Source organism: Limulus polyphemus, unplaced genomic scaffold (genome assembly GCF_000517525.1).
Source record: "Limulus polyphemus unplaced genomic scaffold, Limulus_polyphemus-2.1.2 Scaffold144, whole genome shotgun sequence".
NCBI lineage: Eukaryota > Metazoa > Arthropoda > Merostomata > Xiphosura > Limulidae > Limulus > Limulus polyphemus.
In genome coordinates, this window is record NW_013665754.1 from 230,390 (window position 1) to 243,235 (window position 12,846).

A 12,846-nucleotide genomic window follows, 5' to 3' on the forward strand; every position below is an offset into this window, starting at 1 on the left:
CTGAAACTAAACTGACCATTGCAAGAGTCAAACGAGTGACATCCCTGTTGGTATCTGATCAAGAATTCCAACCTAAAACTATGCCATATAGAATAGGAAAATCCATTTTTCTTACACCTTTTATCACTATTAATAGCTTTGCCCCTATGACTGAAGGACCCTCCTTGATTACTCTAACTACGCCGCTAGTTACAGAACATAGTGAGCCAGTTCAAAACGTTGCTCAATCAAGAAATCAACAGTCTGTGATGGATAGGTGATTGTTTAACGAAATCAGTCCATGAGTCAATCATTGATGGGATGTTTTATAACATGTTGACTGAGCTGATTTACAGCAATCATTCTTTGACTCAACCTTGTGCAAAATTGTCTTTAAAGGTAAAGAAATTGGATGGATTGATGCAAATAGCAAATGATCATAAAGTTGTAACATGAGAATAGTTGGAAGTAACCCCCACTGTAAGAATATTCTTTATACAACATGATGTGCGAGTAAATGACATTGAGAAAGAGTACATACTGGGAATAAACATGCAGAAGCGTGGATGTGAGGTTCTAATTGTTTCAAACAAATTTTTCGTGGACACTTGTGTTGACTCATAAATAGATAAAGTTCAAAAGAATAATCTTTTTTTTTATTTTACATGATAAGCTAAGTTTTAGCGTGTAAACTAAAACGACTGTTTTTAATTCTACTTATTTGTTGTTTCAGACAATTTGAATGAGCCATTTATTTGTATAAATATCAGAAAATGTGAAATCAAGATCTTCCATTGTATTCTTGAGTTATTGAACAATGATACATGAAGTTATAAGAAACATAAAAGCATCACTGATGTTTGGAAGAGAACTGAAAAGACCATGAAACTTCTGTACTCACACCCTGAGGACCATCACTCAGCAGATCCTTACAAAGAACATACAGCGAGACTAAGAAACACAATTGATGCGATACATGACTTCACTCGATAAGTCCGTAAGTGCTATGATTGAAATGCTTATAAGAGTGGATTTCATAGTGTTGATATGCTATGTATTGTACAATTCACACCACAAGAGAAGACTATTTCCAACGCTAAGATGTTGAGAAGGACCCTATGCTGTAGTTAAGAGAATCTGTGATTTATAGAATATAGAAAGACGAGTGGCCTAAGCCAAAGATAATCCATTCTGATTGCTTTTGATAAGTTGGCGAGAGAACATCCAGCTGTTTGATCTCAAAGAAGACTTTGCCAAAACCAAATAAACTTGTGTTGATATCACATTAACAGTATCACTATGGATGATGCCACCAGTAGGTTTGTCTGAATAGAACTCTTCCAATGACAAGACAGTTGATAAATTACAAAAGTCATTCCACCTTTGTACTATAAGTCACATTAAAGGAAAACATGAAACGATTTGTTCGTTGGAAGTTTGAGGAAAGTAAAGAGTAGAGAAATATTTTGTTAATCAAAATTTTGATTGTACTTTTTCGCACAATTAGTCATTTAGTTATTGTAATATCTGTATTTATGAATATTAACACTTGTAACTGTTAGAGGTTATCTTATTATTAATTATGGAAGCTTAAGTTTAATATACCAACGTTTTCTTTGTGCGATCAAATTGTTGAAGGGACTTCACAATCTATGGAGGAAGAAGAGTTGTAGGCTATGTTTTTCTTAACTTAAGCATTTGTGTTGTTATTTCGCTAAATGGATTCTTGATGTTATGTGACGTGCTTATTGTTCAACGTCTGGAATCTTTTCAATGTTTGATAAAGGATCTTAAGTATGTAAGTAAAAAAGAAACTTTTTTTAAAAAAAAGGAAGTAAATGTGGGCATGGCTAATATCAGTTCTTGAAAAACAATGTTAACAGACAAAAATGGGATAAATTAAACTCAGTTGTGATTGAATAGTTTTATATATATTGCTATATGTTAATTCTTGCCTGTGCTATTATGTAGGGATGATGCAAATGCCATCCCTGCTATCTTCTTTGCATTGTTTTTGAAGGATTGATATTAGCCAGCCCTACGTTTACTTCTTCTTTTTAAAAGTTTTTTCTTTACTTGTTTTTTAATGCAATATTTCAATACACATAGGAAGGTTGTATTTATAACTAAGTTCTAAATACAATGAGGTTCCAACTTAAATATTTATTGTTTATCTATTATTGGCTGGTAATTTCTATTTCACCCTGCACATAAGCGTTTTAAAGGAACAACAAACATCTATTACAAAAGCTAACTTCAAGGTGTAATGATAACATCGTTTACACTAGAATTATGATTTTTTAAAACTTCTACTAGTTATTGATAATACTTATAAAAGTGGATACTCCGTTTGAAACTATGTCACCTCAGTGAAATTAGTTGATACCATTGTTTTGGTTTTTGAGTTATCTGGAAATAAAAAAAGAAGAAGAAGAAATGAGAACAAGAACTTCAAACTTTTTTTCTATGATATTTACAGACATTCCCAAAACTTGTGACTCAGTCATTACATAGATATTGTTATAAAAGGAAACACCGTATAGTATTGTAAAGTTCTGATGACCTATTGAGCAGATATCTAAAAAACATTTCGATGAATAATCCGAGCCATTCCTACATAGGCAGTGTTACCGCCTGCCTGATAAGCTTTTTATAAGTTGTTGATGCATCATTGAGTTATTGAGTATACTAATACGTTTGTTACTTGGTCAATTAATTCAGCTTTGTAAATTTCAAGCTTGAGTTTCATAAAGTAATAGCAGGACAGGTTAACAAGTAAGTGATGATTTGGTGATATTTGTAACATTAAGCCTATCGCATTTGTTATCATTAAGGGGAATGGACTTTGATTCTTCTCTTTTTACCGAACAATCCAAAAGAACCTGTCCATTAATAGAATCTGTTCCAACAATAACACAGAAATCTGAATGAAGCCGAACTGTTGTCAGTGGAATATTATACACATAAAAGTCTCTAGTAACGCAGCTTCTGAAAGCAGAAGCAAAGTATTGTAAATGGACGAATTGACGTAGATGAAACAGTGAATAAAAGTGAGTAGCAAAAGTTCTAAATTTTACCACTTTCCCAGTATAATTCAAAAGTGCAAATTTGCAAATTTTGTCTGGGTTGTTCATATATCAAAATATTATAAAATTTTCTTGTCGAATATTCATTAGATTTCTTTTAAACCTTCCCTGCTTTATATATATCATTATATTAAAATATCTGACTTTATGATATTCGCTCGTTCTATTCCATCCCCCTATTCTATAATTTTCGATTATATATCTCTGACCACACTTTTCTTTTCTGATCATAATTGTGCATTTCCACGTGAACAATTAAAATAAAGTAATGTTATTTGCTTCGAACATTCTTTCAGCGATGTAAAAATATCGTCTAATTTTTCTCAATCTGCTTTAAAATATTTCACTTGAGATTGTAACGGGAACATATTCCATCTTAAACTCTAACATTTTAGATATTTCATCTCAGACTCCCACTTTAATCAATAGACCAGCATGTATGTCTTGTATGTTTCACTTACTGTTAGTCTTGTACGTTTCACTTACTGTTAGTCTTGTATGTTTCATTTACTGTTAGTCTTGTATGTTTCATTTACTGTTAGTCTTGTATGTTTCACTTACTGTTAGTCTTGTATTTGTCACTTACTGTTAGTCTTGTATGTTTCATTTACTGTTAGTCTTGTACGTTTCACTTATTGTTAGTCTTGTATGTTTCATTTACTGTTAGTCTTGTATGTTTCACTTACTGTTAGTCTTGTATGTTTCATTTACTGTTAGTCTTGTATATTTCACTTATTGTTAATCTTGTATGTTTCACTTAGTGTTAGTCTTGTATGTGCCACTTATTGTTAATCTTATATGTTCCACTTATTGTTAGTCTTGTACGTTTCACTTATTGTTAATCCTATATGTTACACTTATTGTTAGTCTTGTATGTTTCACTTACTGTTAGTCTTGTATGTTTCACTTATTGTTAGTCTTGTATGTTTCACTTACTGTTAGTCTTGTATGTTTCACTTACTGTTAGTCTTGTATGTGTCACTTATTGTTAGTCTTGTATGTTTCATTTATTGTTAGTCTTGTATGTGTCACTTATTGTTAGTCTTGTATGTTTCATTTACTGTTAGTCTTGTATACTTCACTTATTGTTAGTCTTTTATGTTTCACTTACTGTTAGTCTTGTATGTTTCACTTACTGTTAGTCTTGTATGTTTCATTTACTGTTAGTCTTGTATATTTCACTTATTGTTAATCTTGTATGTTTCACTTACTGTTAGTCTTGTATGTGCCACTTATTGTTAATCTTATATGTTCCACTTATTGTTAGTCTTGTACGTTTCACTTATTGTTATTCTTATATGTTCCACTTATTGTTAGTCTTGTACGTTTCACTTATTGTTATTCTTATATGTTCCACTTATTGTTAGTCTTGTACGTTTCATTTATTGTTAATTTTATATGTTCCACTTATTGTTAGTCTTGTACGTTTCACTTATTGTTAGTCTTGTATGTTTCACTTACTGTTAGTCTTGTATGTTTCATTTACTGTTAGTCTTTTATATTTTACTTATTGTTAATCTTGTATGTTTCACTTACTGTTAGTCTTGTATGTGCCACTTATTGTTAATCTTATATGTTCCACTTATTGTTAGTCCTGTACGTTTCACTTATTGTTAATCTTGTATGTTCCCCAAGTACTTCGTGTCTTGTCGTGCCAAAACCCTATTTAAAAAAAAATGGAAAATTGTCTTTCGCTTCCACTTAACTGAAGCATGTAATGAAATTATTTGTGACAGTGTTGCTATGGTAACGGCACTCTAACCTCTCCACCTCATCGAGTAAGCCTTCTGAACTTGTTTACTATATTTATCCACGATGTAACTGTTTGAATCAGAAATATGTAGTAGTTGACATTATCAATCTAAGTTGGTTCTCTAAAAACTAATCGATGTACCTCGTCCTATCAGTATTAATAAACGAAGAAGGGATATTTCCAAACTCACGACAGTGACAACAATGCACTGACATATATCCATATAACATTTAAAGATATTTTATTTAACAACTGTTGCTCTACCTAAGCTTTAATATATACGTTTTGTGTCAGTGTGTTCTTTCTTTATTGTCGAGATATTCGCTGTTTTAAATATACAGCAGAGCATCATGAGGTGTTATTGGTAATATTGTTAAATATCAATATATATAAAAGACAAGTGTCGGTCGGTCACGCTCAATTTCTTCGAATTTCGTAAGTTACATGATTCCAATTCCATTTTTTCTCTTATAATAGTTCCTCTTTTTGATTGCTCGTTCCCATTTAAATTGAATTTAATCTACTTTATCGGCAAGCTCAGAGACTAATCGAGTAGCTTTTCGCGAAATTCAGCACACAAACTTCAAGCTGTCTTATACGAAAATCTCTATGCATCTATTATACAAAGTGCGTGTCCAGGAAGAAAATACACGGTCTTATATCCATCATTTCATATATGTTCCTCATACGTTGCCATATTTTTTTTATCAATCAGCACCAAACTTTACACAGTGATATATGATAACATGAGGAAAGTCATGAAGGGTTGGACCCCCCCCCCCCATCTTCGATATAAATAAACGTGAATATGAGTGATGTAGGATGACATGAGGAAGGTCATGAAAGAGGTGGGGTTAGACCCCATTCTTCTATATAAAAAACGTCAATATGTGCGTGTATCTGTTCTTTGTACGTTTACACATTTCTTGATTAATCAGCACCAAATTTGACACAGTGATACAGGATGACATGAGGAAGCCCGGCATGGCCAGGTGGATAAGGCACTCGACTCACAATCTGAGGGTCGCGGGTTCGAATCCGCATCCCACCAAACATGCTCGCCCTTTCAGCCGTGGGGGCGTTATAATGTGTTGGTCAATCCCACTATTCGTTGGTAAAAGAGTAGCCCAAGAGTTGGCGGTGGGTGGTGATGACTAGCTGCCTTCCCTCTAGTCTTACACTGCTAAATTAGGGACGGCTAGCGCAGATAGCCCTCGTGTAGCTTTGCGCGAAATTCAAAAACAAACAAACAGACATGAGGAAGGTCATGAGGAGGAGGTGGGGGTAGAACCCACATCTAATTCCATATATAATTTCGGAAAACTACCAAATCAGCACAACTTGACACAGTGATACAGGATGACATGAGGAAAGCCACAGGGGGGTTTACCCCCCATCTAATTTCATATTGTATTCTTGAAAAGAGTATGTCTTTCTTTTCAGTATTGGTGCTTTTATGTATTTTATTGAAATTTTAATGTTACATGTTACATTTAATGTTTATTAGGTTAAGAGAAAAAAAAATAGAAGCACAATTTCCTATCCTTTGTTACAAACGAATTTTTATTTCACTCCAGCTAGTTACAAAATAAAAGCTCTCAAAAAGGAACACAGCACAAGCAAAGTACTTAGTTTAAATTCGATGACGAGGAACCCACTTTGAGACTAATAATGTTTGAAGACGGCTTGAATGGGTAATGAAGAAAACTTTAATATAAGTTTAACATAACAGCAAATGTGCAACGTTTCGACAAGGTTTTGTCATCAAAAACTTTAATATAAGTTTAACATAATAGCAAATGTACAATGTTTCGACAAGGTTTTGTCATCATCAGGTATCAAAATTTGATGTTATGTTAAACTTATATTAAAATTTTTCTTCATTACCCATTCAAGCCGTCTCCAAGCATTAAAAGTACTTAGTTTCTTCCACTGACTTTGGAACCCCAATGGGGTGTGAAAGAGAAATTGAGGTTTTGAATGTGCAACACAAAAAGCAAAATAATTATCCTTTTATATTAGAAAAAAAAGGGAAAAAATTAAATATATATATGTATATAGAAGCAAGCAGCTAACATAAAGCTAGATTAATCACTAGCTCATAAATAGAGCAAGAAACTAACATTAAGTTAGATTAATTGCTAGCTGATAAATAGAAGCAAGTAACTAACATTAAATTAGATTAATCGCTAGCTGATACATAGAAGCAAGCAGCTAACATAAAGCTAGATTAATTGCTAGCTGATACATAGAAACAAGTAACTAACATTAAGTCATTTTAATCGCTAACTGATAAATATAAGCAAGTAAGTAACATTAAATTAGATTAATCGCTAGCTGATAAATAGAAGCAAGTAACTAACATTAAGTTAAATTAATCGCTAGCTGATAAATAGAAGCAAGTAACTAACATTAAGTTAAATTAATTGCTAGCTGATACATAGAAGCAAGTAACTAACATTAAGTTATTTTAATCGCTAACTGATAAATAGAAGCAAGTAACTAACATTAAATTTGATTAATCTCTAGCTGATAAATAGAAGCAAGTAACTAACATTAAGTTAGATTAATTGCTAGCTGATAAATAGAAGCAAGTAACTAACATTAAGTTAGATTAATCGCTAGCTGATACATAGAAGCAAGCAGCTAACATAAAGCTAGATTAATCGCTAGCTGATAAATAGAAGCAAGTAACTAACATTAAGTTAGATTAATTGCTAGCCGATACATAGAAGCAAGTAACTAACATTAAGTCATTTTAATCGCTAACTGATAAATAGAAGCAAGTAAGTAACATTAAATTAGATTAATCGCTAGCTGATAAATAGAAGCAAGTAACTAACATTAAGTTAAATTAATCGCTAGCTGATAACTTCTATTTATCAGCTAGCGATTAATTTAACTTAATGTTAGTTACTTGCTTCTATTTATCAGCTAGCGATTAATTTAACTTAATGTTAGTTACTTGCTTCTATTTATCAGCTAGCGATTAATCTAATTTAATGTTACTTACTTGCTTCTATTTATCAGTTAGCGATTAAAATGACTTAATGTTAGTTACTTGCTTCTATTAAGCTATGCAAAAACACAATGTATTTAAAAGATAATCTGAAATAGTCTATGCAACAAGAAAACAAAGTCTGAAAAACATATAAAGCAAGAACAATATATTACAATACGCAATTAAAATAAAAGTTTGAAAAAATACACACGTTGAAACACAGCTGCTTGAAACACTAGTTTTTTATAGCTAAGAAAAAAGGAAGGACAGGCCATTCATATCAGACCTTTGTTTTTTTATATGCATCTTGCTGTGGGCCATTTGGCCTAACAATAGCACTGTTGAGTCAAAATATTTGTGGTGAAAAATAAGTTTTATTATGGTGTTGTTTTTCTTAATGAATATCGGGGCGTTCTTACCAGTTTTGGGGTAGGGATAATATTAATTGAACGTAACATAGATGGGGTCGTTTCGCTTGCCTGACCAACCTGTAATTTTTGCTTTAAAAACTACCTATTTCACGTGGCGTAAAACGAATCACTATTGTAAAGAGCTAGTCCTAGCATTCAGAAACTAAAAAAAGACAAGAATGAACGTGCAACGATGTAGAAATATAACTTGAATTTTCATCTAAGCTTAACTACATCTATTTAACAAATATTCTAAGCTTAACTACATCTATTTAACAAATATTCTAAGCTTAACTACATCTATTTAACAAATATTCTAAGCTTAACTACATTTATTTAACAGATATTCTAAGCTTAACTACATCTATTTAACAAATATTCTAAGCTTAACTACATCTATTTAACAAATATTCTAAGCTTAACTACATCTATTTAACAGATATTCTAAGCTTAACTACATCTATTTAACAGATATTCTAAGCTTCACTACATCTACTTAACAAATATTCTAAGCTTAACTACATATATGTAACATATATTATAAGTTTAACTAAACATATTTAACAGATATTATATGTTTGTCTACGTATATTTAACAGATATTATGAATCACTAATTATCCACAACTCGTTGTCAGCTAGTGCACTAGAAATTAATAGCAGAAGTATTTTGAAATATCCGTGGCTTGACAAACCTGATTGGATAGTTCCTTCACTAAAGAAACCAATCGTAATTCAGCCTCAGCGTATACAGCCTAGTAACACGACCTACTTTCTATCGCTTGTCTTTCACAGCTGGTTTGAGTATGATATATAAGACTGTGATGATGACCCAACTGTTACGCGAAAGTCTGAGCAACCACAGCAATCGCCAGGTGAATCTCAAATAAGAAAATCAGCATCGTATATTTCGTTTAGGTTCACCGAGAAGAACATTTCTGATCAAAGATGACTCTTGTCCCAAATAAACGTCAGCAGAACTCTACTCTTCAACTGTATCGTGGCAACCATTTTGCTCACAGCGTCCCAGATTTGTGGGAGCTTTATCGGTCTCCTACGCCGGCATCAACTTCGTCTAATTACTCGAGGAAAGAAAGATCGCCTTTTAAAGGACCTTCTCGGGTGAAATCAGCCCGAAAGAAAAGCCATGGTGTAAGAACTGAACTTCGGGGACCTTGCCAGTCACGAATTATGTCCCAATCAGGTTTGTCTCCTGCTCGAAGCCGAATGTCATCGGCGTGGATAGAATGTGACATAGATCCATGGGCACAGTTTAGACGACGGGCAAACACTATTCCTGACCGACTCATCGAACGACTTAGCCGATCCATGGGACAAGACACTGCCGTCGACTGTTACCGCTGTCGCAGCTTTAGCGTCACCCATAAGGGCGTTATGAACCTGGGAGACATGGTGCGGTACAGGTCACGGTCAAATGTCAGTGAAACATCCGGTTCCAGCGACGATATCCAAGATAGGGCTTGCTCAGTTGGTCCTAACTCTCCGTACTACACTGCTAGCCAACCTGACCATTACAATGTAGCGCTACTTGGTACAGAGAATGTGGGCAAATCGTGCCTAATTTCTCAGTTTATGACGTCAGAGTATCTCACTCCAAGTAGCGACTCCAGAAATTTAAATGGTAAATAGCTAGTCAGATTGTACTTCACAAACTGTTTCTATATCGGTATTTGTTCTTTATATCCTATCTTGTAAAATACTATAAATAATTCAACAGTTTCTTCTTTACTTATTTCAATTTGTGATTAAACTGGTAAAGTTGAAACATAATTATTTATCATGTCTGGTCTAGAAATTCAAGAAACGTAACTATATTAATATAAGATAGAATTCGTCCGAATTGTCCTGCACCGTAAGTTTCTTCGTTGTATTTTCTAATATTACTAATAGTAATACTTATTTCGTATTTTTATATTCACTTTAATATCTTAAAAAAAAAATCATTAACAAGCATTAGCAAGCAAAATATTTGTGTAATCTATGTTCTTGTGGATACCGATTACCACGATAAACTCACTTATGTTTACTGCTTTCTCTTACATTTTTACATACAATAAAGAGATGTGTGTGTTCTTAGCATATCTTAGGAATACTACAAAAATAAAGTTCTTCGGGAAGATTGTTTTCATGTCACTGTTCCTTTGCGATTACATAAGAAGTTGAGGTACTCGTCTTTTATTTAGGTTATAAACTTAAAAAAATGTCGGTGGTGAATTCTATGATAAATAAGACAAAATTTCTAGCTTTCACACAATTCATTTATAACATATTATTACAGTCAGGGGTACCGGAACTTATTTTTTTTATTAAGGCTGCTTTTTCGGATGCTCATGCGTTTCACTGTTCCATCAAAAAGTATTTTTCTAATTGACACCCAAATTGTCGTTTTTCATGTTTACACATAGGTTTTGTTTTCTTTTTCAAAAACAGGTCCACTTCACCCAGCTGAGTACCTCTACTTTTTTGTTTTTTTTTAGAATTTCACCCCTGATTACAGTATTCATTATTACCTCACCAAAAGTTTTGTATAAGCTTTAAGAACTCACTATATATTTAAGAGGTAAAGGTCAAAGTAGTGGCAGTAAGGGATGCTTTCTGTTATCAGCTTGCAACACCCACCTCTTAATGTTTTTCCCACTGTTTTACATTACATTTACCGAGGTAAATGTAATAAAGTTTTTTGATTGGTGTAGGAACGTGGTGCTATCTGTGAATGTAGTTAATGTCAATTTACGTCAAAAATAATAAATGAGCAATAACATCAATAATGGGTGTGAAGTATTGTGAACCCCCCCCCCCATTAACATGCACTTGTTCCAAACTATCATCCCACAAAGTTTGGTTGAGATTGGCCCAGCAATCTAGAAGTAGTTAGATAAGGAACAAACAGACAGACACACAGATTTGTTTTGTGCTCTATATATAGATATAGATAGATTTAATAGTTTTTTTGTTTTTGGTGAAAGGACGTGGCACCATCTATGAATGTAGTTAATGTTAACTTACGTCTAATATACACTCAATAACAGCAATAATGATGGTGGAGGGGTTGTGAATTCCCCATTAACACAAAATTTGGTTGAGATTGGCCCAACGACCAAGGAGTAGTTAGAAAATGGACAAACAGAAAGACACACAGATTTTCGTGTTATATATATATATAGAAAATCTAAACCCGAATAGCTTCGTATGATGAGCCTATACACTGGGGGCAATTTGGGATCAGTAAAATTCCTTTGTGTCGCAGGTAAGAATGACGGGTAGAGAAAGTGGTTTCGATTATTTATTATATCTGCTAATTCGCCTAAGACTAATGCTCTGTTTAATAATGGATTTTTCCTTTACAGACAGAAAGAAAGAACAGAACGTATCGATTTTGCTTGACAGAGAAGAAACAGAGCTTCAGTTCGAACAGCGTAATAGTCCAGAAGAATGGGTAAGTGCTTTATTTTGTAACAGAAAATACTTCTAAGATCATTTTTAAAGAAACGTGTTTTAAACTAAACATCTGAAAGAGGTAAAACTAAACAAAATGACATTAAATCAGAATTCTTAGGGACTTCATCCACATAAAATTATAAATATTTAACCAATGCCCGCAGAGCAAGTAGAAAGCTGTTGATATCAGTTTACACATCCAAGGCAGATGTTGTTTACTTTTAAGTCAGAATAGTGCTACCAAACAATAGCACCAAAGGATTGAATAAAGGACGCTCTATCTCGCTGATATGGCAACTGATGTCTTTGGTTTTCACAGCGAGATACATCCCGCAAGAGCAAAATCCAGCGAAACGAATTAGTGCACCAGAATTAAACTACATCAACGAAGATAGCATGCTGACACAAGTTTTCAATGAATAAGGACTGCTGTTGAACTGAGATAGGCCAGAATTTTTGTATTTAAGTAATATTTTTATAAACGAATTATCTATTTGTTGTAAAAAATGAAAACCTTTCTTTGTAGATGAGGGTCTCGTGAGAAGAAAGAGACCTGGCTAAAAACCCGTGTCTTCTGAAAATGCACTGAAATAAGTATTACAACAGAATACTGAATTCTGCGCGAAAAAGGTGACTTTCATACTGAGAAATATTTATCCAGTCTACCAGTTATGCATTTGACTCTGACCTAGACATTTTGAGCATCTTTGTGAAAAATTAGCTTGACTCATATCTTCTATAATACTTTTAACAACACGCGCTCGACTTTACTGGTGTTATTTTAAGATGAATAATAACTAAAAACACATCTGGAATTTATCAGCTTAGATATCACAGTAATGAATTCAATTAATATTATAAGAAAAAGTTGGTACTTGTCGTGGATGAAGAAATAACAAGAATAGCACAATGCAAAAAAAAAAGATATTTCCAGTAGATTCCTGTGCTTCATATTTGAGTTCAATTATATAAGTTAAGATAGAATTATGTAGATATTGTTTAAAAAACGAGATATTCTTTAGAGAAACGTAGTAAACAAGGCTACTAGAAAAGCTGAGTATTTTACTTTTTACTTAGGCCAGCCATGGCCAGGTGGTTAAGGCACTCGACTCGCAATCTGAGGGTCGCGGGTTCGAATCCCCGTCACACCAAACATGCT

At 33.3% G+C, this 12,846-nt stretch overlaps 1 protein-coding gene across 1 annotated transcript in view; it reads left to right on the plus strand.

Moving 5' to 3' along the window:
- Positions 1–9,024: 9,024 nt before the first annotated feature.
- LOC111083621 (GTP-binding protein REM 2-like) overlaps positions 9,025–12,846 on the plus strand; it is a 7,647-nt gene continuing 3,825 nt past the window's right edge. The window contains exons 1-2 of the mRNA XM_022380256.1: positions 9,025–9,870; positions 11,597–11,685. Coding sequence (XP_022235964.1) covers positions 9,177–9,870; positions 11,597–11,685 — 783 coding nt within the window. The 5' untranslated portion in view covers positions 9,025–9,176. The remainder of the gene's footprint in view (positions 9,871–11,596; positions 11,686–12,846) is intronic.